The sequence below is a fragment of the Parus major genome, chromosome 8 (genome assembly GCF_001522545.3).
Source record: "Parus major isolate Abel chromosome 8, Parus_major1.1, whole genome shotgun sequence".
Lineage (NCBI taxonomy): Eukaryota > Metazoa > Chordata > Aves > Passeriformes > Paridae > Parus > Parus major.
In genome coordinates, this window is record NC_031777.1 from 9,875,799 (window position 1) to 9,900,063 (window position 24,265).

Here is a 24,265-nt window from a genome sequence, read left to right on the forward strand (position 1 = left end):
CTTCTAAATATACCAGTGCCTAAACTGGTCTGCAGGAGAGCAACACAAAAACATTTTATACGCAGGAGTGGATTATTCCAAATGAGACAGAAAAATCAACAAATTCCATCTCTAAAGAAGACAAAATTTTGATTAAATAAAATCAAAATCACAGGTTTTATTCCTCTTCCATGAAGTTACACACAACTAGTAACAAACTATTTCTGGTACTGCAAACTGCTTCAGCAGAACTTCCAGCTGGTCCACAGGTACTAATGGAGAAACTAAATTTTCAGTACTGTTTACAAACAAACCTTGTATATATGTTCTTAAGAAACCCCAAGAGAGCACACTGAGGACTTGTAGAAACATTCCCAGTGGAAGACTTTATTTAAGCTAACAGGAAGAGATTTTCAGAGGCTAATCTGCCACTGATTTATTTTTCTTGCCAGCAAGACCACAGACTACTGGTTTTGAAAGAGTTCCAGAGTACTTTTACTAGGTACTACAGTAATTCAAGCACACGATAGCCTGTATTTCAAGATAAAATTAGACTTAGAGGAGACTTCTTAAAAAAAGGTACAAATTTCTTTCAAAAATGCAATATACAAGGCAACATTTCATATTTATTTTCAATCATATCTTTACTGTAATTACATAACTATAAATATGCATTTATTACCTCTGAGAATTATTTTTGTTGTGTTTTTTAATAATGTCCATAATATTATCTCCTGTTACAAGGCTGTTCTGTAACTGTTTAAGTCTCTGTTGTTCCCTTCTCTTCTGGTCATGCAGATATGGGGAATTAAGCAGCTGTGGGGGAAGAATGGTGCCTGTGGGTTTTACTCTCTTCACAACATCCCAAAAGAGCTTCTTGCTGTTGTTATTGATAAAAGTAATTGCAGTTCCACTGTGACCCAATCTCCCTGCTCTTCCAACCTGAAAAAGCATAAATTCATTCTAAGTTAACAATATTAAATGGCAGTCCTTCAAATAGTCTTAGCAGTTTATTTTTTGTTACGAAACAGCAAATAAACCTAAGTGACAGGGCCAAATCTCTCCCATCCTCTAAGCACAAAGGTACTTACAATAAACTTCCTGAATTCAGGGTATGTAGATCTGAAGCTGTAACTGAAATGCATTTAAAGTTATGACTTGTTTATGTGACATACCAGAGATCCAATATTGATACTGAGGTATGAGGTACAGAGTATGGGCAAAGGCTTACAGTAAATCTGATCCAAACAAAAGGGCTCAAAAAATACTGTAGAGATGCCAAATGCTTATACTTCATATCAAGCACAATATGTGCCAGCATGGCCATAAAAATGCCCTTTACTTTCAGTGTTCTAGTAAATTTAAATTATTTACCAGTATTATCTAAGCTGCTTGAACAAATTAGAAAAGAATCTACAAAGACGATTTAGGAACACCTAACATGTTAATATTGGCATCGTTTTGATGCTAGGGAAGACCATTTTTATCTACTTAAAACATGCTTGAAATTTTAGCAGAATGATAATTAAAAACAGAGGGGAATACTGCAGTTAATAACACAGGGTACTTGAGGTGTCCATTACAGTGGGTAACTTCCAGAGGTGCTCCTCATCTGATCAGAACAAGGTTTACATCAAAGTCAGATCAGTTCCCTCAAGGCCTTGTTTCAAGAGTTAGAAGCACAAAAATCCCATCATCCCTCTGGCCTCTTCCACTGCCTGACCCCTCTTGCTGTGTAAATCCTTTCTCCCTGCTATGAGGCCACAATTTCCCTTGCAGGAATTTACAACTGCTGGCTCTTGTCCTTTCCCTGGGCATCTTCAAGGACAGTCTGGCTCTGTCTCCTCTGTAATCACCTAAATGGAAGAGAGCAATTAAGTCTCTAGTGCAGCCCAAACAAGCCCAGTTGACTCAGCCTGTCCTGAAGTGTCACGTGTGCCAGCCCCCTGACTTCACCTGGACTGCCTCCAGTTTGCTGCCTTTTCCCATGGCTGATGTTCTCAGGACTGCACACAGTAGCATTGTGTCTTCCTCATGCCACAAAGAGGGCAAGAATGAGTTCTCTTAATGTGCCAGCTAAACTAGGTCTGGGGACTGTGCACACAAGTGCACACACACGTGCAACTCACAGATCATCTTTTCTAAAGCAGAAAATGCACAGAGGAAAAAATCAGAGGAGATGCTTGACTAGAAAGAGGGGAAGAAATCAAGTTCATGAGTGCTTTCCTGACTATTACTGCATATCCCACACTGAGGATGAGCTGTACCTGCAAGAGGGGCATTTGGCCTTTCTTCACACAATTAAAAAAGGGTAAATTTTGTTTTCCATAGATGCAAAATGATACAAGACAATTCAAAACAGAAAGAATAACACTGCAAAAGTAAGCGATTTAAAGACACTCTTCTAGGTTTTAGTAACTTACATAGAAGATAATTGGAACAGTATTCTAGATTTGAGAAATTTATGTAAGAGACTTACAGAAGAAATATCCAGCACTGTTTTTCCCTTTCCTATGAAAAAATATTCTGAAGAGGAAAATTATCTTTTTGTTTACATTTAAATTTCCACAGGTGCATGCCATATTTCAATATACTTTTCAAATAAAGCATTAGCAATTTGTTTATTTACCTGGTGTACATATTCATCCATACTTGAAGGCATATCAAAATTCACCACCAGTTTGACATTGACAAGGTCAAGCCCTCGTCCAAGGACTCCAGTACTTACTATAACTTCATACTTCTCTTGAAGTAACCCCTGGTAAGGAAGGAACAAACCAAAATTAATTCTTTTATCCTTATTTGTATTTTGAACCTCTTCAAGCATAGGTTAACAGCTAGTTATTTGGAGTAAGAACACGGCCAGTGGGATTATTCTATTTTACAAGAGAGAATGGCTCTCTGTATTCTCGATTTAAACGGGAATATAATTCAGAGAGATAACCAAAGAGAGATCAAACCCACAATTTAAATTCCAAAAATTATCAGTTACAGTTAAATGCTTATTTAAGTTCCCATTTCAAATAATCTGGGAAACTCTCTGTATTTATCTACATTTAAAATAGCATTCTTATCTACAGTTTTGCTTAGTCCTGTCTGTCTCTCATCTCCCCCAGCAATACCCCAGGTATTACTGCAGAAAAGCAGTCAATTATGACTTCAGTCATTCAAATGAAGCCACATATGAAAAAAAGGCCATTTGAAATCTACCAAAACACCTTAAGTTGAGCAGGCACAAACCTGTAATATGTCTGTTCTTTCCATCTGAGACTTTTCAGAATGCATAGCTGCACACTGTAATCCCGTAATCTTATGAACAGCATCACTCAGAAGATCTGCTCCTAGTTTACAGTCCACAAACACCAACACTGGAGGCTTGAAGAGCTTCTTATCCTGTAAAATTAAACAGTTTCTTTAAAAAGGGATTACAGCCATTGACTGCTCATCATCAGCATGGGTTCAACTCTTCCTGATCACGAGATGAGAACCTGACAGAGATGTGGAAAGGTATGGATCATTTTATAAATTGCTCTTATGAGAAAAATACTAAACTTACATTTAGTATTTCAAACAGTTTTTTCTTTTTAGATGGTTCTTCTACCCACAAGATAATTTGCCGAACATTAGAACACGGCAGATTCTTCTCTCCAATTGTTATTCTGACAAAACTGTGCAGAAGCTGATTTGCCAAGTGCTCAATGCCCACTGGAATCGTGGCTGACACCAGTATGGTTTGATGATCATGAGAGATGTCTTCCAGAATATCCAATACTTGCTGCTGGAAACCCATTTTTAGCATGGTGTCCACCTAAATGAAAAATATTAGATTTGTACCACATTTTTTTCCAGGAACAGCAGGATCCTGAACTTAAATTGACAGAAGAACCATAATGTAACATATAACAATCCAAATGCAGGGTTTTCCAAATGCAATTTATAGTCAGAAGAAGAGGTAAGTGAGAAAATTAAAAACAAATGGTTCACACTCCTCTAACAGTATTATCCTGTCAGGTACCTAAATCTTTACAGCAATAGAACATCTGTTGTTTAAACACATTTCAAATTGTGTCAAAAAATAAAACTGTCTCCTAAGAAATATATTGTATTTTTATAACAGACACTCTATTTGTTTAGTAAGTGAGACCAGCCACTCACATTTTTCTTCCAGGATCTCTGTATAGGTAATAGAGATTTGATAAATAAAAACTTACTTCATCCACCACTACAATTCTTATGCCATGCAGTTGAACAGAACTTTGCTTTAAAATCTCAAGAAGTCTTCCAGGTGTTGCTATTATCACCTAAAAAAAAAAAAAAAAAAAAAAAGAGGAAAAAACCCCACAGGAGTAAGAATTTCCATGAAAGGAAAGAGGGCCATCCTGGAAAAACCATAAAATTCCAAAATTCCATCACATATATAACAATGGCAGTAATAAGTGAAATTACTTGCATTTAAGCAAGTCATGAAACTTCTAGAAAACTTATGACACCTTAAGATGAAATGGACCTTTTAAAACTCTAATGGAAGTGTCTGAGTTACAAGCAATAAAATCTGCATGAAAACCAAACTTTTTCCTCTCAATTACAACTCTTTGTGTAAAATACTGGCATATTTAAGTCTTTGAAAGCATGAAAGCAAATATCCCACAGGAAACTTTTTAAAACCAAACAAAAAAAAAAGCTATTAGATGTTTAATCAAAAGTGAAAAAGTTTTTTAAAAATTGTGTAACTGTACAATTTTCAGGAGGTGACAAATGTTTCAGTAGTTTAGACTCAGGAGAAAGCCATCTTTGTGTGTTCATAGGTGTCATCAGTTCACATGTCTCTTTTCTGTGAATGTGATGACAACGTGGCTCTCCACACTCAGCCAGTGCTCACCTTCACACTCTGCTTGAGCCGGTGCAGCTGCGGGGGCAGGGGCAAACCCCCCACCAACAGAACTGTCCTCATGTTGGGTAACCCAGCCATCAGCTCCTTCGCTTGCCTCTCGATCTGAATTGCCAACTCCCTCGTTGGTGCCAAAATAAGGGCAGATGGAGTTTGTATCTGGAAAGGAGAGGAAAATCTGATAATGTGGAATTGCTTATTGTTTAGATAAAAAGCTTTCAAATTTCCCAAAGTAATCTTTTACATTAAAAATGAGAATAATTTTAAGCAGCAAAATAAAATTACCGCTCAATATATACATTAACTTGTCCAGTACCCTGAAGATGAAGAATGGGAAAGATTGTGTACAGATGCATTTTTCATTGAGAATCCAATTCTGCACATATTACTATAAACATACATCTGTCCTGCATACTCTAATGATAATCAGACAGAGGACCCACTGGAGCGGTTTTTTTCCTACCCACTTCTATATAATGCTTTTGTTCTTAAACTAGAGTTCAGGAGTTTCTAGAGTACTTTAAAGAATAAAAGAGTTACTTAAATAATCTTTCAATTAGTCATTTGAAAAACTTTACACATGCTTTGTGTATATACATTCAATAAGGTATCTAAACAATGCAAAGCATCACTAGAATCATGTCCAAAATTCTCAAAAATATTTTTATACATCTCTTTTTGAATAAAACCCATAAAGCAAAGAACAGTTCTGAACCGCATACAAGGTACAGAATACTATTTGCCTCTGCAATAATAACTATATATATAGTATTATGCAATAAATAATAACAACTGCTTCTAATCATACGTTCATGTCTTTACAAAGCAGAAATTTTCTTAATTCTTTCTTCTACATTTTAAAAAGTAGAGACTCTGTAACTAGAGGATTTCAGATTTTTTTTTATCCCAAATTCCTGTAATTACTTGACAGTCAACTAAATATATTCCAAGAGAAATTACTCTGTGAAGTTATACAAATTCCAACAAATCTCTTTGAGCCATTTGATATATGAAGATACAGGAAGAACTTACAGAGGACCTGGAATTATTTTCACTTTCTATTCTAAGTCATTTAGGAAATTTACCACAGAATTTAATTAACTTTATCAACAAGCAGGAACTGTGTAATAGGTAATATTGACAGAGTTTCATCTCCTAACCAAAGTGAAAAAACATTCAATTTAGTTAAAAATAATTAGCATCTCCCCCCTCCAAGAACCGAATGCTTGATTAATCATAAGTCAAATAAATCACTGAATGTTAATGAAAAACACTGCAATCACATTCTCCATTACACTGGGAATCCAACAGACAATCCAACTATCTGAAGTTTCATTACCTCTTTCAAAACCTTCATAATAACAGGAAGCAGGAAAGCTGCAGTTTTTCCAGAGCCCGTGTCAGCACTAGCCAGAATATCCCTCCCTAATAGTCCAACAGGGATCATTTGCATTTGGATGGGAGTTGGGACTTCATAGCCAGAGTTTTTTAAATTATTGTTTAAAGCTTCAGGAAAACCACAGTGTTCAAACTCTACAATAGGTCTTGGAACTTGCTGGCCCTGGACAGCAATACCTAGCTGGAGTTTAAGGTTCTCAACCTGCTCATCTTGCAAACCTAAAATAAAGGAATGATCTTTGTAGAAGTAAGGTGTATTAAGCAGGTGAGCTTCTGCTTGAGAATCTGTGGGTTGATCAGATGCTAGCTGTTTTTCCTTTGTTTGAGCTTGTAGAAGGTGTTTGGCTTTACATTCCAAACTACAAACATCTTCATCTGTTTTATCGCAGATATACTCCCCATAGCGGCCACACACAACACACACAGGCTCTCCAGGCTCTGCCCAGCGCTGGGATTTGCTGAAGGATTTTATGGGTTCTTCCAAAGAGCCATCATCCTCAGAATTTTGGCTGTCCTTTCTCAATGGTATATGAGCAACACCAAGGTCTGCAGCTGCAAGTTCTGTGTGTTCTTTTACAATTTCACTTGAACTGTCTATTGAAGCAGAAGTTTCTGTTCTAACTGACTTACAGTCCTGGAGTTCTGTGGTCTCCTCTAGAAAAGATCCTTCAGAAGACAGTTTATTTTTCTTAGCTGTACAACTTTTGTCCCCATCAGCAGTCCTCTTGACTTTAACAGATCGTGGTAAAAACATGCTTCATACACTAGAAAGAAAATGGTTACAGTTGTTAGAAACTACTACTATACAAAAAGGTACATTTTACTGCTACCACTAAAAAAAAAAAAAAAAGTCCAGCAAATATTGGCAAACAAAGAAACCAGCACTCAATCCCTGAAAAGATCTATAATCTGCCTTTTTAAAATATTATCTCAATCATAACAATGTTGATGCAAATGTCAACAAGCATTTTAAATTAACAATGGAAGCACTGAACAATATAGAGATCTATCTACAGTTAATTGCCACTATCAGGCCTTTGCAGCTGAGTAAAAACTCTTTACACAGTGTGGAAATTTATCCGTTTTGCAAGTCAGTCATATTTAAATCATTGGACAGTTCACCTATTTATAAGATGAAACCATAGATGCAAGCATTCTTCTAAGCTGTGGGGAAAACCCCAACCAACTGAAACCAAATAAATCAATCAGTTCTGGAAAGGATGTAAAATTCAATACAGGATCCATTCAAGATCACTCCTTTTGTTGCACTTTTTAAAGTCCACTTAAAATTATAAGGCTGCAAACTTTGGAGATTTGTTTAGAGTCCAGCTCTGTTCACGGTGTCCAGAAACAAGGAAAGACTTACACAATCAATTTGCCAAATATACACCTTATATACAAATTAAGTGTTCAAAAATAACCATCTTTTATATTCTGAAACTTCCAGTATTTGCCTCCAAAAGTATATGATATCCTCACCAATCCTTTGCTATCGTACAATCAGTAAAAAAGTAAACAAAATATGGCAATTTCATGCTGAATAAATTGTACGGTGCCTACCAGTTTCTATGAACTTCTTCTCACACAAGTTTTTTTAAAAATACACCAAGGTATGTCTGTGTGCACAGCCAGCCGTGTTTGTGTTACTGGGAGCAGTCCCGAGGTCGCGGCAGCAGCGCCGGCCCGCAGAGCTCCGCGGGGCGACCGCGGGTGCCGGGGGCCGCTGCTCCGCCGTGTTTCCGGACCACAAGACAAATATCACCATTTAATTTTTCGCGCCTAATAAGAATCTCCCACAACGAACCTGTCTGCAAGCTCAGCAGCCTCTCAGGTGAGGGGAGCGCTCACTCGAGTGAACGGGCTGACGGACGCGCTGCTAGGGAGGGGCCTGCAAAGGACCCCGGGCAGCACCACAGCCTCTCCCAGCCCTACTGTCCGGCAAGCGGTACCCACCCCACGGGAGAACAAGGCAGCCCGGGCCTTTTCCGCCCGACAGGAGACTCCGCAGGCGGAGTCCGGCACCGGCCCCCCCCCGCCTCACGAACCGCTGCTGCCGGGCCGCCCGCCGCCTCCCGCACAAAATGGCGGCGGCCGCACGGGGCCGCTCCCGCCCACAGCCCCGGCGGGCAGGACAGCGGCGCGGGCGGGTCCCGCGGCCGGGCCGGCCGGGCCTGCGCGCTCCGCCGGGCGGGGGCGGCAGCGGCTACCGGAGCTGCTGCCGCTGGGCTCGGCCTGCGTGCGGGCCCGCAGGAGCGGTTGTTGCCCACTAAAATCGCATTCGTCGCCCAGTGTGCAACAAGGCAATAATTACACACTCGAGAGAGACACTGATTACTTATCTCAGAGTTGTGCAAGCTTGGGTGCGCGGTGGTATTCCACAAATCAAGCACGTCAATTATCAAAACTTTTTATTATTTATATATTCTAGCCGACAAAGAAATTAGTGTTCATTGGCTACAAGTTACGTGGTTCGCTTATTTATCAGAATTCTGTCTTCTGTTGCTAATGATTCCCTCACTTCCTGTGCTAATTAGTCTGCATGCTCATTCTTTCTCTTTGGAGTTGGTGCGCCATGAGTCGTGGTTGTGATCTCCCCCTGCCACAATTACCTTTCACCCAGTCGGAGCTGACTCAGCACATCTGCTGTGTTGTCTTTATTAGTTTCTTCCTTATCTTGGGAATTCTGGTGACTCCTCCATTCCTGTAAATCCTGCATTCTTTGTGTCCAGTATCAGTGGATATTCTTCCCAGTTTTTGCCAACCTCCCTATAGGTCTGAGGTCAGTGGAACATGTCAAGTCCTAAATTGTCAAAAGGTACTTCCACCAACAAGTAATTTGCTTTTCTAACACCTGGACATCACTTAGAACTTGATTGTTAGCTGTTCTTTGTTTCATGGATTAAATTTCCCTTCTTGTTGATTAGGCTTGAACATATACAAAGATCAAACAAAGAACAATCTTTCTTTTGAAAACTACATATTCCACATTTTGCCACACTGGCTCTGCTAAGGGGCATTCCAGCACTCCTGCAGTTACAGCCCAAGCTGATCCTACAGACACAGATGCTACAGATACACACATTTGTACATGAGGAAAACATTCCTGCAGCACACAACAGAGCCATAAGGTACACAAAAGTCCTGTACATGCCTCAACCTGCTATGATAGGCACAGTGACACAACTATTCATGTATTTTAAACTGAGTAAGTTATTACTTTCAACAATAAATAAGCATATTTGCGCTACATTACAAGGCATGAGAACACAGAATTTATCACATTTCACTACAGGGCAGAAAACACTTTCAGACTTATGGACAACCTGTGCTTTCCAAGACAGCCCAGATGCAACTGCTGCCCCAGACAAACCCAAGTTCATGGAAGAGTACTGGGTTTGTATGTGTATGCTCTGAGAAGGCTGATAGTTTTGGCTGCTTGGCTGTTGTGAACGGGTGGTCACTGCTACTCCCTTGCTTTCCAAGGACTCCTGTCACCAGAAGGAGATCAGTCAACTGGTCCTGGGTACTTCCTTACAACATCAAGACCTATCATAGGTGGTGTCACTATGTCTGTACAGATCCAGGGTTGGAGCACGTGCAGGAGGACCAGAGTATCTCCAACATAAAAGTATACCCTATGACCATAAATTAGTTGGTGCATGGCAAAGATATCCTGCAGGAAGCTCTCTGGGTTGATGACTCCTGATGCCCTAAACCTTACCTCCTCCCTCTACTCCAACATTAATCCCATTAACCTGAAAGCATCCATATAGATAGAGAATTCCAATTCTGCCTCATCACTTTTGTTGGTGACTACCACCATCACCATTTCTTGCTGAAAAGAAAATCATAGCTCCTAACAGCCCCTTTGGAAACACAATTTAATGGCAGTCCAGAGGACCGGTCAGAGGAGCCGGTGATTGGTGGGTAAAAACACAGACAAAGCTGGGGGCTTTCAAGCAGCTGCCTAGAGCATTCTGTAACATTCAAGTCCAGTCACACGTGAAACATGGCCTATCTTAAATTACCCTGCACTTCTCTTCAGTAGTTCGCTACAACAGTAGCAATTCGAAGTGCGAATAGAGGAGTTTGTTCTCTCTGGGATTTTTAATTAACTGGTAGAATTAAAAATATTATTGAACATTTGGAAACTGGGCATCACTAGAGTGAAAAACAGTCAGCCACCTTGTTACCCATACTCCATACATTCCTGTGAAAATCCCCACCTTCCTCTGAGTCAGCCTCCATCATTCCCCTTTGTTTGCACTAACTTTCTTTCCTTCATTTTCCCTTCCTAACAGAAGCAAATTTCCTTTTCTTACTTCCATTTTTACAAGGTCATTTCCTGGAATTCAAAACATCAGTTGCTAAACAAAGACCAGTATTCCAGCAATATTTAATATGCTATGAGAGGTTTCATAACCTATACAGTCCATGCACCAAAATGCAAACATTCTATAAGTATTTTTCAGTGTGTAACAGCAGTAAGAAAAAACAAAGTTACTTTGTAGGAAATTCTCATTTTGAGTGAGAAAGACTACAGAAGAGATTGAAAAAAGTTTAAGGAAAGGACTCTAAGGATATTCAGAGACATGAAAGGGCTTCCATGCAAGAAACAGCTATGTAGACTCAACAGTCTGAAAAAGAAATGATGACTAATAACAGGTAACAATAGAACTACTGTACCTTGAGTGGCTCATATAGGCTGGACAGCTCTCAATAGTTCATTATTTCTTCCAACAAAAATTGTAACATGCTTTATAAAAAGTGCTCACCACTGAAAAGTAGTGCAAGTTCCCACTGAATGTAGTAGGCTATTCTTTATTTACATGGAGAAGTTAATCAATATAGATATAACAAAACCTCTCCTGAAACAGATACTGTACTTTGTGACCTCACTGAATAAGTATTTTTTTCCTGGAAGAAAGCATAAACATTCTAGTTCAGCCACTTGCCTAAGTTTTCTTTCAGAATTATAAAATATGTAAGAGTAAGTGCCTTGGTGAATTTAATTCCCATCCTCTCAGCTCTTGATGCTGCTAATCAGATCTGAGGTGAATGACATTTTAATAGGATTTTTGAATTTCAATGTTTGTACCTTTAGAGTACATGAAATGTCCCAGACAAGATGCTCTCAGATATGCTGAAGGGGTTTGTCTTCATATTTTTCCTCCTAAAAACTAGTTAGTTCAAGCACTGGCTGAATAAAAGTGGATTTAAGTCCTGCTAGAAAACCATGAGCAGTTATGGACATTAATTTTTGTCATGCTAGACAATTTATCTGTTATAAAGGAAAGTGCTAAGGTTTCCAAGGCAGTAGGGTAGCATTTTTATTTTGTATGATTACATTGTTATTTGAGGTAGTAAAACACCAAGACTTTACAGTATTCCCATCTTGTCTACACTCATGTGTACAATAGCTTCTCAGGGAAGTATCATGTACTGTTATTAGAAACCCCTGCACAAATACAGTCCTTATATAATTAAAGTGTCTCTTCAGAGTAACTTGTAAAGTCAATATTAGGAGCTACAGAAATGTAACAACACACACACAACCCCATGTGTACAAAAGGACTAATACATACTGATAGATTTACTACATAAATATACAGCAACAGATTATTTCAACTTTATGCAAATTTCTGTTAGAATAACAAAGACAGTAACTATTGATTAAAAGCCAAAAGAAATAATGAAAATCATAACAAATAGATTATTAATAGTAAGTATCCCACTTTCTGGTCTATTTTAAATTATATCAAGACTTTTTCACTCAAGGTTTATATATCAAATATACAGGAAGTATTCCTGCCCTCAGTTTAAAAATCAGGCATTTGCCCTATAATGTCTCACAACCCTTCCCATCACTTGAAAATAATAAATTATTCAGTAAAACATGACTGTATTAAAGCAGGAGACTGAAATCCCTGTAGTCCCAGGCTCAGTAAATCCTTAAGAAACAGGCATTCCATGTACTAATTCAGTATCACAAGCATTGCAAGGAGCTGCCTGAGTGTACCATCCACCTCAGTTCCCCACAGCGATACTGCCCAGTGTGACTCTATTAATTCCAACCTGAATCAAATTATCCCAGAACCAAACCTCTGCACAAACCTCTCCACATCTCTGGCAGGCAAGGTCTTCTCAAGTTCCACACAGGAATCTGAGGAACAGATAAAACCATCCCAAAGGGTAACTGCCCAAAACATTTTAATACAGAGCATTTTAAGTTTCCTTTGTAGCCAAAATATCTTCACACAATGTTTGAATTTCCCACCTTGAGCTCCCAGCATATGCAAATCTGCTGAGAATGGACTCAAACTGGAGTCCAACCAGCACGTCGTGCATCACTCCCTCCAGTGGCAAGTGCCAGGACTGACAGATCTGACAATTAAAATGTCTAAAATCACATCAAGAGGAACAATTTGGGGTTTTCTTTAAGCTATTAATTCTTTTAAATATCTCAGTGTGTATCCCATGTTACATTATTCTAAACTACGGAATTCCAGAGCCTTGTTGTTCAATTACACTATAATGAATGAAGAACATTAAGTTTATGAAGATGTCAATTAAAAAATAAAAAATTATTCCCTAGGGTTGTGTTCTTTTTTTCAAGTGTGAAAAAATATGAATTGAATACATATAATTGATGTTAAGAAAATATCCACTGCTTGGGTGGAAAGGAGGAAGAATGTCTTTCCATTCAGGAGGCATGGAAGCCACAGAATGTTTACTTGGGGATTGGTGCCTATGTCTGCTCCATCTGATACCATAAAACTAAATATTGTTCTATTGTTTAAATATTGTTCTAATATTGTTTTAATGTTTCGGGATTTTGAAGCCGTTCAGAAGATTTTTCAGTACATACTCAACTGCAGCTCTAACCCAAAGTGTATTTAATGAATAGTTCTTAAATTGAAGGAACCAGTGACTCAATTACTCCACTGGTTTCTGAATTACAGCTTTAAAGGAGCCACACAGGAAAAATACAGATAATCTAAAAACAAATAGTGGTGGCTAATCATTAACTAGATAATTCATATTCATACAAAATGTCCTGATTTTGTACAGGTATTGCATGCAGTGTACTTATTCTGAGGCCTAGGTTTTCTAGTTTTATTTAATCTAAACAAGCAAATCCTACAGTTTTTGAAAGTAAATCATCAGTAAAAAAAGACTTGAACTCTTGGTTTGAAGTGCTACATTCTAAGGAAACACTGGCCAACATTATGTCTCTGCAGAAATCCATGGTAAAATTTGAATTTTAAAAATAACTACTTAAATCTGAATTCTTAAAGCATATAACTGAGGAGTCATAAATTTACTTGTTTTTAAAGAAAAAGAAAAAAACCACAAATATCAGCAATCCTGCCCTGAAGCTTCAGCATTAAATGCCACTAGTCCATAGGGAAATAACTCTATGGGGCGATTCATTAAAAAAATATGAATATAATTAATGTATGTGGTTACATGCTCAAATACTGCATATAATATTTACTTTGAAAACTGATGGACTCCCTAATTCAGTATCACCATACTGTTAGCACAGCTATAAAAATTACAGTGACTGCAATTACCAATCTTTGTGTACAAGATAGTTAGCTTCTTGCAATGAAAAGGAATGATTTTAGGGTATGAGAATTGTTTAAACTAATTTAAACCTACAAACCTCTGTTAGGTCTCTGAGACTGAGAGAACAAGGATTTGATCAAAAGATTGCAAACACAATTGCCAGATTCCAGGGACTTCAGTAGGCAGCAAACTATAACCCAGATTGTTAGAGAATTCAGGTGGAAATTAACAGGATTAAATAAATCTTGAAATAGAATGTAGTTAGAATTAAGAATTAAAATTTCTCTCCTTTTGTGTTAATCTCTTTCTCTTTCTGAGAGGATATATTTTTGTTCCAATAAGTCTGTTTGGAAGCAAAATAGATTGGCCTCTATTCTAACAGTAATACTCACACAAAATGCACTTACTGCAAGTAAACCCTTTTCTCCCCCCTCCTTTGGGGTCTCATGCAAAAGGATGGGAGAGAAAAAAAGAGATTCCACAAGAGACAACAGGAACCATCAAGTTCCAGCTCCTGGACCTTCTGCCAGCACTGGGCTTGGATCCAGGTCTCAAAAGTTTCCTTGATGACAGCCTTTACCACTACTCCAAGTGAGTTTCTGTTGAGCTCTAGCCTATAGATTTTTGAAGTTCTCAGACATCACTCTTTGTGTAAAGAATATTAAATACAGTCTAAATAGTGTAATTAAAAAATACACCTTGTTGATATCTTTTTTTCTACAAGACAGAAAATCTTTTTTCATGCTGCAGGGCTCAGATATTAATTTTGCTGACCTGTGGCATACCTGGCACTAATTTCACTAGCACAGGACTTTGTCAGGTGCTATAAAAGGTATTGTACATGACTACTAAGCAAAATAGAGGATACAAGACCCATGGCTTAGTTTACCAAACAAAGTTACAACTGTGGTTATAAGTTTTTCTGAAAGGATTGTAATGCAATAGAAATGTATGGTCACCAGGAGGGCCATTTATCCATGACGTTTTTTAACAAAAAAAGTTAAGTACAAGATGTCTTTAGTTTTGAAAGGCAAAACACTTTTTTAATTGCACACTCAAGGATCACAGACCACTAAAGTGAGATCAACAGGTTTGTCCTTCTGAAACTGTTACTTTCCTAAACTTTGTGAGAACATGCAGACAATGCATTAGCTCAGCTTGATAAAGCACAATGGCTATTAAAAAACAAAAGCAAACCTGAAAAATGCAACATATTTCTCACTATCATCCTTGAATGACTGCTCCCCATGCTTTTTATTAGGAAGATTCAAAGATGCCAGTAACCTTACAGCTGGTGACTGCAATAGCAGAGAGTACCAAGACAGAAATAATGAATGCCTCCTTGTTAAGCAGTGTTGTTTGTGCTGTTCCATGAGAGATCTGCCAAGAACTTTTCATGCAAACCTTATTTTTCTGGGATCTGTAACTTGGCGGCAAAAAATTCCAGCATGATACCCAGTTCAAAAAATTCAGATTACAAGTTTTAAAATACATTTTTGAGTTTAGGAACAAATTAAATGTACACTAAATAAGATAAACACTTTAGAACTTCATGTATTTTTTATTTTCTTCATTGAAAGAAAATTTGTGGTTATCAAGTTTACACCCTAAATCATTTTATGTTTTCTAACCCTCAGGTATTAAATAAGTCTGAAGTACTGCAGTGTGAAAGGAAACTTTGTGCTGTATGGTCAAGATTTCACTGACGTGTATTTTCTTTTTAAGCAAGACTGTATAAAATATATATGAAACACTCCTTGTTCTATCTGCCAAACAATTCAGTGGAATAAATCTTTGCTAATTCTTAATACAACTCAGCTGACCTGGGTATAATGCCAGGTTGTGAAAAAACTTGCTATTTAACATTTAGCCCAGAATTTCAACGTGAAATTATGTCACATTGTTTTTTGAACAAATTGTTCAAAGCTCTGAGCCACACAGAAGTCCAATTTCAGTGTGCCCATTTCTTTTTTGCCTCTTGAGCCATTACAACCAGGTAATTTTGTAGAGTTTCTGGACAAAGCAATATTATTCTTTCCTGTGGTAACTAGCAAGACATACAGAAATTAGATTTCAGGCACAAAACAGATTTCAGCCTAAGCTAAGGAAGCTTTCTAAGAGGTAGTAGCCAGGTGTCAAGAAACAAGAAGGCTAGGATAGTTGCCCAAGTAGTGGAAAGGAAGCAGTGGCTTAGGCTTACACATATGAGGAATAAACATCCCAGCAATTCAAAACTAAATAAGATAATCAAAACATATAAATATCATCAATATCAGTAAATTATAAACTTTTCTTAGTATGTATGGTGTGGTCATTTCAAAGGAAACACTAGAAGGAATAGGGCCAGAAAAAAACAAGAGACTTAAAAAAGTTCTTAAAGATCTTAAAAAAGTTTCTGCTGATTTTCCTAACTTGTGTTTTCTCCCCTAGGATCACATTATCCCCCAAAATATCTCTACTTGCCTTACAGTTCAAGACAAATCAAAACTACAGAAGTCTATGAAACCACAGTTCCTCTGAGATTATTTGCAATTCAGCAAATATGATGGGTGTATAAAGACATTACCCTTTCTGGAGAGTTTGCATGAACTAGAACTTGGAGCAAAAAGGCAAGGTTGCCAAAAGGCTTCTGTCTTATTGACACTGTCTGCTCTGCAAGAAGCCACAAAGGGAGTCAGTGGTTACAAGAGGGTGTTGGCTCTGGGAAGCATGACATGCCACCTTTTAATGATTAAAGAGCCAGCAGAAGCACAGACACACTATCTCCATACAGATGGCTCCTAACTTTCTGCTGGTACACAAGGAACCTGTTCTCTAGCAGCAGTGAGGATATTTCTGTGGGACTGGGCTCTCTTAAAAAACAAAATCAGAGTGATGTAGTAATCAAAGCCTTTTTTTGTTACCCTTTGCCTAATCTTACAATATATAAAACCTGTATTATTCTCGCTCTGAACTAAAATGGTGCATCAGTTTGTTGAGCATTTGCACCATGGTATCCTTGTCTTTGACTAGACGTAATATGGCATGCTACAACATAAACAGCATATGGGTTGGGCTTTTTTTCTGTTTCTACTGAACTGTTCAATCTCCAGTTCATCTCTTCACCCAAAAAAGTCATGTAGTATTCCTAATTATACCAGTACAATACCACTTAAGACCTTGGTGGTAAAAAAGAATAAAACATGTCTGTGTGCCTCTACCTTGAACATGCTTTCTTACTGGTTTTGCTTCCCCAATACTTTTGGTTACCATGACTTACTGCTTTTCCCACTTCTTAAAGTGCAGACTACCAGCTGCAACAGAGACTTTCAAGTACCCCATTTCAACAGTTACCCAAAGCATAACAAAATACTCAGTCATCTGAACAAGCTGGATCTGTATCACACACTGGCACATTGCAGTGAAATCTGTTCTGTTGCCCTACATTCTCCAATCTGGCAATTGCTTCATTTCTGTTAAGACCAAATTAAAAAGGAGGAAAGAGTTTGACACGAACACAGAGACTTGCCAGATCAAAGGGAATAGGTATAAACCCCAGCAAGTTTCCCTCCTTGTATAAAATCTCCAGGTGTTTTGCTGTTGTACGGAATGAAACTAGCTAGTGCCTGCTAGCATCCTCTCCCCCAGGCTGATTCTCCACTTCTTTAGTAAGTTATCATCCATATAGACTGAACTCCGGCTGTCAAAACTAACCCTGGACTTTGTGACTGTGCTGAAGTGGGGTCCCACTGTCTGTCTCAGGCTGCTTCCAGGGCAGTGGCCATCACAACTGGGGCTCACACACGCCCTGAAAAGCAAGGTCAGGGCCTCCATATTCATATTCAACCACATATTCAATCACACTGGTGATCAAAGAGAAAGCTCTGTTTCCAGCACCCATGAAGATGATGAACATTTCTCTTCTTTGTACCAACAACTGGAACCGTGATTGCTCCCTGCCCAGGTGAGATAGCAGAGATAATACTCCAGGCTTTAAAGGAGCCATGTATATTATAGAGCAAGAATACCACAGGAGGACAGAATAACCAGAGAGATGTGTAAACTTTTGTACTTAATCTCTCTTTTGAAACTTTCTACAAGAAAGAAACCACCCATGTTTTCTTCTTCAAGTACAAATAAACTGCATGATACCTTTAATCCAGAAAACCAATTATATATACACTTATATTTAATTGTGTCTGTAGTACCAGTGATTTCAAATGGGAGCAACACATAGGATTAACCTAAATTTTTTTTTAAAAAATCCTTGTTGGAGCCAAGATTGTATTGGTATATATATATATACACACACACACATTTGGTTTAAGGCTAGTATTAAAATAATAGTTGTTCTTTCCATGTTTCTAATATATATTAAAATTGGGGGAGTATTTAAATCAAATTGTTCTGCACATGGCTTAAACATCCCATACTTTTTTCTATCCTGAATGTGTTTTCAAATGAATAATAAGGCAAACACCCTATAAAGCTACTCAGAAAGTATTATAAACAAATTAAATTATGCCAAAAGAGAATTAAATGAAACAGAGTTCTATACACTCAGGCTGTGATAACCTTACTATGCATGCATAAATGGTTACAATAAAAATCTTTGATATACACTTTCCATGGCTGATTTTTTAACACTTACCAGCTATGGACACCTGCTCTCTAAACTAATAAAATAATTCCTCAATAACATGCTGTTTCTTGGTAATTTATGGGAAATGGAAACTTCCTAAAGTATCAGTAAAAATCTGGATTACAATGTTTCAAAGACATTAAAAAAAAAAAACCAATCCTTCATCAGATAGTCTTCTATGCTATTCTTTTGCTTTCCTTTTCTCATTCATCTTCATTACCACCCTTTTGAAAAAAAGAGCTTCACTGCAATGAAATGATACCAGAAATTTACTGTTCAAACATAGCGTTCTCTGCTCTGTACTGCTGCTCTCATTCAGACACACATGAGCTTCAGTGAAAACTGGAAGCAGGGCCAAAACATGGGAAACTGAAGTCTATTCATGCTCTTCTAATAAATGATGTATATGGTCAAAACAAATGAGCTTTTATGAATGTTCAGATCTATCTTCACATGTGGAAGCAGCACAATAAAAGCCAGTCATGGCACGAAGAAGTACACAATTTTGTATTCACTCTCATTCAGACTTAGTGAAAAAGTCTTACTAGTTGATTAAAAATTTCCTTTACCTGAATGTACAGTTTAAAAACTAGAGTCATGTCCATTTTCCTCTAAACGGCATGCAAATAAAGCATTACCTAACAACAATAATAAGATGGTGCTTTATTTTTGTACAAAGTATTTTTCTGAATGCAAGTTTCCCACTATACATTGATTTACAGTGCAGCTAAACCATTTAAAAATTATATTCATTAAAAATCACCCTCAGAATTTTCCTTAGAAAACACATCAGGCACTAGGTGGTCACAAAGATATACTGCAGATCTTTCACTTAATGAAAGAGGGCAGGATCTTTTCCATATGTTTTAAAATTTAAAGTAAAAAATACAAGTTATAGCATGGTATTTTTTTTCTTCACAGACAATCTGGTAATGGTGCAATGTCAAGAAGAAGAAAGCCCTGGAATTAGGTAGTATTGTACAGCATATGTGGGAAGACAGCTCATCTAAACCCCCTAGAACAAGAGCAATTCCACCAGATGAGAACACAAAAGAAGCCAGTGTGGAAATCAGATTTTGAAAATTAGAAGCAAATTTTAAAATCTCAGAAAAGAAGACACCAAAGAAACCAGAGAAAAAGACAAAACAAACCAACCAGTCCTGAGTGTTGAGGGAGATTAGAGGTTTTGCCACAGATCTGTTGCCTGGTTGGTGACCCAGTGAAACTGGGGGGAGAAGATGTAGATTTTATTTTTTTTTTTCTCCCTTTGCAGAGCTACATTAGGTCAAAGCCAGGTTGAGGAAATAAAACCAATAGTGTCCAAGTATTAAGAGAAGTGATTGTTAGGTACCACACTTGATTGCCATTGAGCAGCTTTTTGGTTGTGCAGATTTCAGTAGCAGTAATGAGCTAAAGTAGCTACTACTCCAATTTTTCTTCTTTTAGTTTTAATTGTATCAAAAATCACAGATGATTCAAGTAAAATGTTATACAAACCTTTATTTTCCCTTTGCCTCATGGCTACTAGAATGCATAAAGTTGGTAAACAGTTTTCTTCCCTCAGCACTTTCTGATTACAAACCAATAGAAGAATCTGAGACAGTAATTATGTAACTGTTCTTGTCCCTTTGTATCATCCTGAAACAGGAAGAACACATTCCCTTCCAAAATCATGCTCTGACAAAACTCCTAGCTTGCAGAAATTACATATATGCATATTAGTAATAACGGCAAAGAACTTCAATCATTCAGATAATCATTCACTAGATTATCACAGAATAGCCTGGATTAGATGGGACCTTAAAGATCACCTAGTTTTAAGAAAAGTGTTTTTAAGGGCTACCAGCTCTGCTCAGCTTCTTTGTCATTAAGAACAGCTTCCCAGGGAATCTCATTCACTAACTCCTAAACAACTGGAAGTTTGTTCTTTCAAAATTTGGGGTCCTGACTTAGCTCCTTACCAGGCTCACAATGCTCACAAACTCCACCAGGGAGTGGTCACTGCAGTCCAGGCTGCCACCAATCTTAACCTCTCTAATGAGCTCATCTGCACTGTTAAGCACCAGCTCCCATAATCCTTCTCTTCTGGTTGGTTCATGTAATGCCTGGACCAAAGAAATGTCTCTCAACACTCCAGGAATCTCGTAGATTGCTTATAGCCAGATGGATTGCTATTTAAAAATATAATTTCTTAACTCCTATAGTTTTACCGCTATCTAGAAATAAAATAATATGAATAAAATATCGTGGTTTAAGAGGCTGCAATATATATAATTCCATTTCATAAATCATCCTTAGGCTGTAATAACCTCACACAATGATTTATAGATTACCTGTTTAACCTCATGTATGTAACACAAAACTTGCTGAAGTCAACAAGCACATTCCTCAGGGATCCCATTGGGACATGACAGGTTTTTGGTTTGTACATTGACAGTCTGACAGCACCACATCATGTCATGCATGCAGCCTCACTGCAGAGGTGCACCTCTTCCCTCAGCCAAACCACTTCTATCATGACTGATATCCTCTAAACTCAGGAAAACAGATGGGATCATCTTAATTAGGCAAATTTGATAACAGCAATTAAAGATAATATGCCCACGGTGTTATTCCAAGTCTGTTTTCAACCTCAAAACTGAAGCATTACTCAGCAGAATTGTTGCTGTGAACTGCTGTATTTGTGGATTTGCCCTAATACAACCAGCTAATCTGAAGTGGGAATGTTTTTACTATCCTCCATAGGTAGCCTAATAAACTGGCTGTTCACTAGCACCCAGTCTGGCTACAGACAGTGCCACTGCAAAAAAAGTCATGGTATTTCTAATTTAAAAACATTTTCCTTTGCCTTATGATCAAGTGTTGTGAAGGAAGAAACCATGCATGAAATGTTATTTCAGATTGAACACTGTAATCTAGTGCTAGCCTGAAATTAGTCTACAAGCTCCTACTCTACACACAGCCTCTTCAGAAGCTAAGTGAATCTTAAAACAAGTGAAAAAAAATGTATGAAATTGTTAGTCAGGGCTTGTTCCACTATCTCTTAAGGTTAGAACTATTACCAACAACTGCCATCCACACCATTATTCACAGCTTCATGGTCATATTGGTTCCTGTTGCCTGACGCTCACTACAGGCTTGGTACACCCACTGTGAAAATGGCCAGACACATGACAGTGAACAGTCAGGCTTATGATGTAATGACAGGATAAAACTAGGCAAGTGGGATGCTAATTTGGGGTAGAGGGAGAGGAAAGAAAGGGAGAAAGAAGGTTAAAAAAAATAAAATCTGTGAGATACTTGTTTTAATACTTTGTCTTTCTGCTTGGAATGAACGCTAAAGTATAAAACACTGTGCAGCAGAAAGATTGTGTACAGGATATCACTATTTAAAATAGTTCAAGATGTATAAAACAGGATCAGAGGAGAAAGAGATTCAGTTTTCTCATTCAGTTTTCCCATTTATTTTCTCTGAGCAATTAGAGCAGATTTTAATCATTTTCCATGTTGGCTATTGAATATCTTTGACAATGCAATAAGCAAGATGACATTTTGGCATGTTTGCAAAAGTAGAAGAACTGGCACAGAATCTCCAGAAACCAGTGGTGATGTCTTCTTTTGCACTTATTTATATTAGATTTTATATTCATGCATTCACTTTTAAGAGTACTAAGCAAGTGAAACCCCCCTTTTATTGCAGCTTTTTTAGATTTTGTTTTGTGACTGAACAGGTTTTATCAGCACAAATGCTGCACCCACAAAGCAGTCTATTATAACTAAATGGCCCTACAGTTTTTCTAAACATGTTTTCCCATAGGCTGATCTAATTTTGAGGTATTTTCTCAGGCATACAAGAAACAAATGAACTGGGATCTGAAACATAGTTCTTTTTTTTTTTTCTTATTAGCTCTAATCATTTAAGGGTTTAAAGCTTATGAATTTCTGGTGCTTGTTATTAAATATGTAGGAAGAATTAAAATCATTTTCTATTGTAGTATATAAAATAGTTAAAATAATGTGAAGTGTATAATGTAACTTATTTCCAAAGTATGCATATAAAAATAATTCAGAAAAATGTGCAAATATTAATTGTTGAAAACTAAGCATAAAGCTAAAACTAAGCATTAGCTAAAGCTATGCATATAGCCTTTTTTAATAGAGAACATTTTCTAAGTGCACCTATATGTTAACTTGGTATTATTATCACTATTTCTGCTGCAGAGGATCTGATGAGAATTTCAGTCCTTAGCCTGCTAAAGCAAGGATTTCTCAACTTCCATCCTCCCCTCTGTTCTGCAGAGTACTGCCCACAGCAGCTCCTCGTTTTGTAGCTAGGTATGGACCAATTAGGAGTGGTATGCATGACAGTATGGGAATCCCATCCCAGGGAGTGAATGGATAATATTCAGCAACAATTTCTTCAAATGTTGACCTCCATAACCCTTTCATTTACTCATTACTAATAAATACAGATACAAGTCAGTAAAACTCTAAAGTACTGTTGCCTCATAACCATGATGTTTGTCTCACTGTGCACCTGAAGGGCTAGAAGCATACATAGCCACACAGCAATGGAAAAATCTCTGTGTACATCAATTCACAGTCCACTTGAAACACTAAGAAATAGCAGTCTGGCCAGAATATTATTTGAAATCTCACAGTGTCGTGCTAAGACTCTGTCTATTCTTTAGGGGAAGAAGGGCAGACTTAGACATTACCCCAAGCCATATATACATTTTTATCTACACATATATATGTAGATATACATATATATGCATACATACAATAACAATATATTCACAATAACCTACAATAGTATTTGCTGCCAAAACGTGGAGATTCCTACCCGCTGTCGCCGCGGGTCACCCGATGACACGGTGACCGTGCCAAGGGAGGCAGAGCCTCCCGCCAGCCTCCCGTCACCAACACGGCCGCACCCTCAGACCCGCGCTCGGAGACAACCCATCCAGTTCTGCTGGAGTCATTAATCACGCAGTTACTGCTTCCTACCGTGACTAATGCTTCCCTCCTCGCAGCCCACTGCTTAAGTGATTCAGCAAGCTCGCAAAAACAGCCCAGGTACTTGTGAGCAAGGAGATGGTCTCCAGGGCAAATCACTACTCCTGCTGCTATTACAGTGATTACGTGACCAGGCCCTGAACCATTTTAAGGCTTTGTCAGTTTTCTACCCGAGTATTCTCGAAGTTATATATAGACCCGATTTAAAATAGGAGGAACAAATGCACGGGGTGGGATGTTCAGCCCGCCTCCTCAGCAGCGCTCCGTGCTTCAGCCACCGTGACCCCGGCCCGCCGGGCTCCCCTGCATCCAGGCGGCTCCTCAGCCCCCCTTACAGGCGAGACACGCGGGGCTGATCCCGACCTTCCCCGACGACACCACAGCGGGCCCGTCCGGCCACGCTGTGGAGAGCAGCGACGCCGGGGCGGGTGGACCCGCGGCCGAGGGACACCGCCCTTTCCCAGCCTTTCCCAGCACCGCCGGCGCCCCCTGACCGAGGGAAACACTCCCCCCCGCCCCTTCCTCCCGCTGCCGCCGGGGTAAGGCTGGGCCCGGCTGGGCCTGTCCGCGCTCCCGAGGCCGCCCCACCCGAGGCCGGACCCACCTCGAGCGACCCCGCCTGACGCGGCGCCCGCAGCCCCCGTGGGGAGGGGGCGGCCTGGGCCCGCCCCGGCGCTTCCCCTCGGGCTCCCGCCCCGCCCGGGCGGGGAGGCGCTGGCGGCACATGCGCAGCCGCCTGCGCCCGTCCAGTGCGGCACTCGCGGGTGGAGAACCGCAGCGGCATCGCC

General features: G+C 38.8%; 1 protein-coding gene across 6 annotated transcripts; it reads right to left on the reverse strand.

The window, feature by feature from the left end:
• Positions 1–137: 137 nt before the first annotated feature.
• Positions 138–24,164, reverse strand: DDX59 (DEAD-box helicase 59). 6 transcript variants are annotated; one of them, XM_033516541.1, is made up of 9 exons: positions 8,070–8,349; positions 6,207–7,029; positions 4,859–5,026; positions 4,191–4,280; positions 3,536–3,787; positions 3,220–3,372; positions 2,609–2,737; positions 1,071–1,113; positions 138–921 (listed from the first exon to the last, which is right to left on the reverse strand). In XM_033516541.1, exons 2-8 carry the CDS (start codon positions 7,017–7,019, stop codon positions 1,087–1,089), a joined length of 1,632 nt encoding a protein of 543 aa, XP_033372432.1. In that variant the 5' UTR covers positions 7,020–7,029; positions 8,070–8,349; the 3' UTR covers positions 138–921; positions 1,071–1,086. The 6 variants fall into 6 exon arrangements, with proteins under 6 accessions (XP_033372432.1, XP_015491702.1, XP_015491701.1 ...); XM_015636216.3 differs by lacking the exons at positions 1,071–1,113; positions 8,070–8,349 and adding an exon at positions 24,082–24,164; XM_015636215.3 differs by lacking the exon at positions 1,071–1,113 and having other exon boundaries at positions 8,070–8,345.
• Positions 24,165–24,265: the final 101 nt, after the last annotated feature.

Coding starts and splice junctions, on each gene's coding strand:
- DDX59 (XM_015636216.3), bottom strand. CDS start 7,019: ATGTTTTTACCACGATCTGTTAAAGTCAAGAGGACTGCTGATGGGGAC. Junction 3,788..4,190: donor GAATTGTAGTGGTGGATGAA/GTAAGTTTTTAT, acceptor TTTTTCATTTAG/GTGGACACCATGCTAAAAAT. Junction 3,373..3,535: donor AACTGTTTGAAATACTAAAT/GTAAGTTTAGTA, acceptor TTAATTTTACAG/GATAAGAAGCTCTTCAAGCC.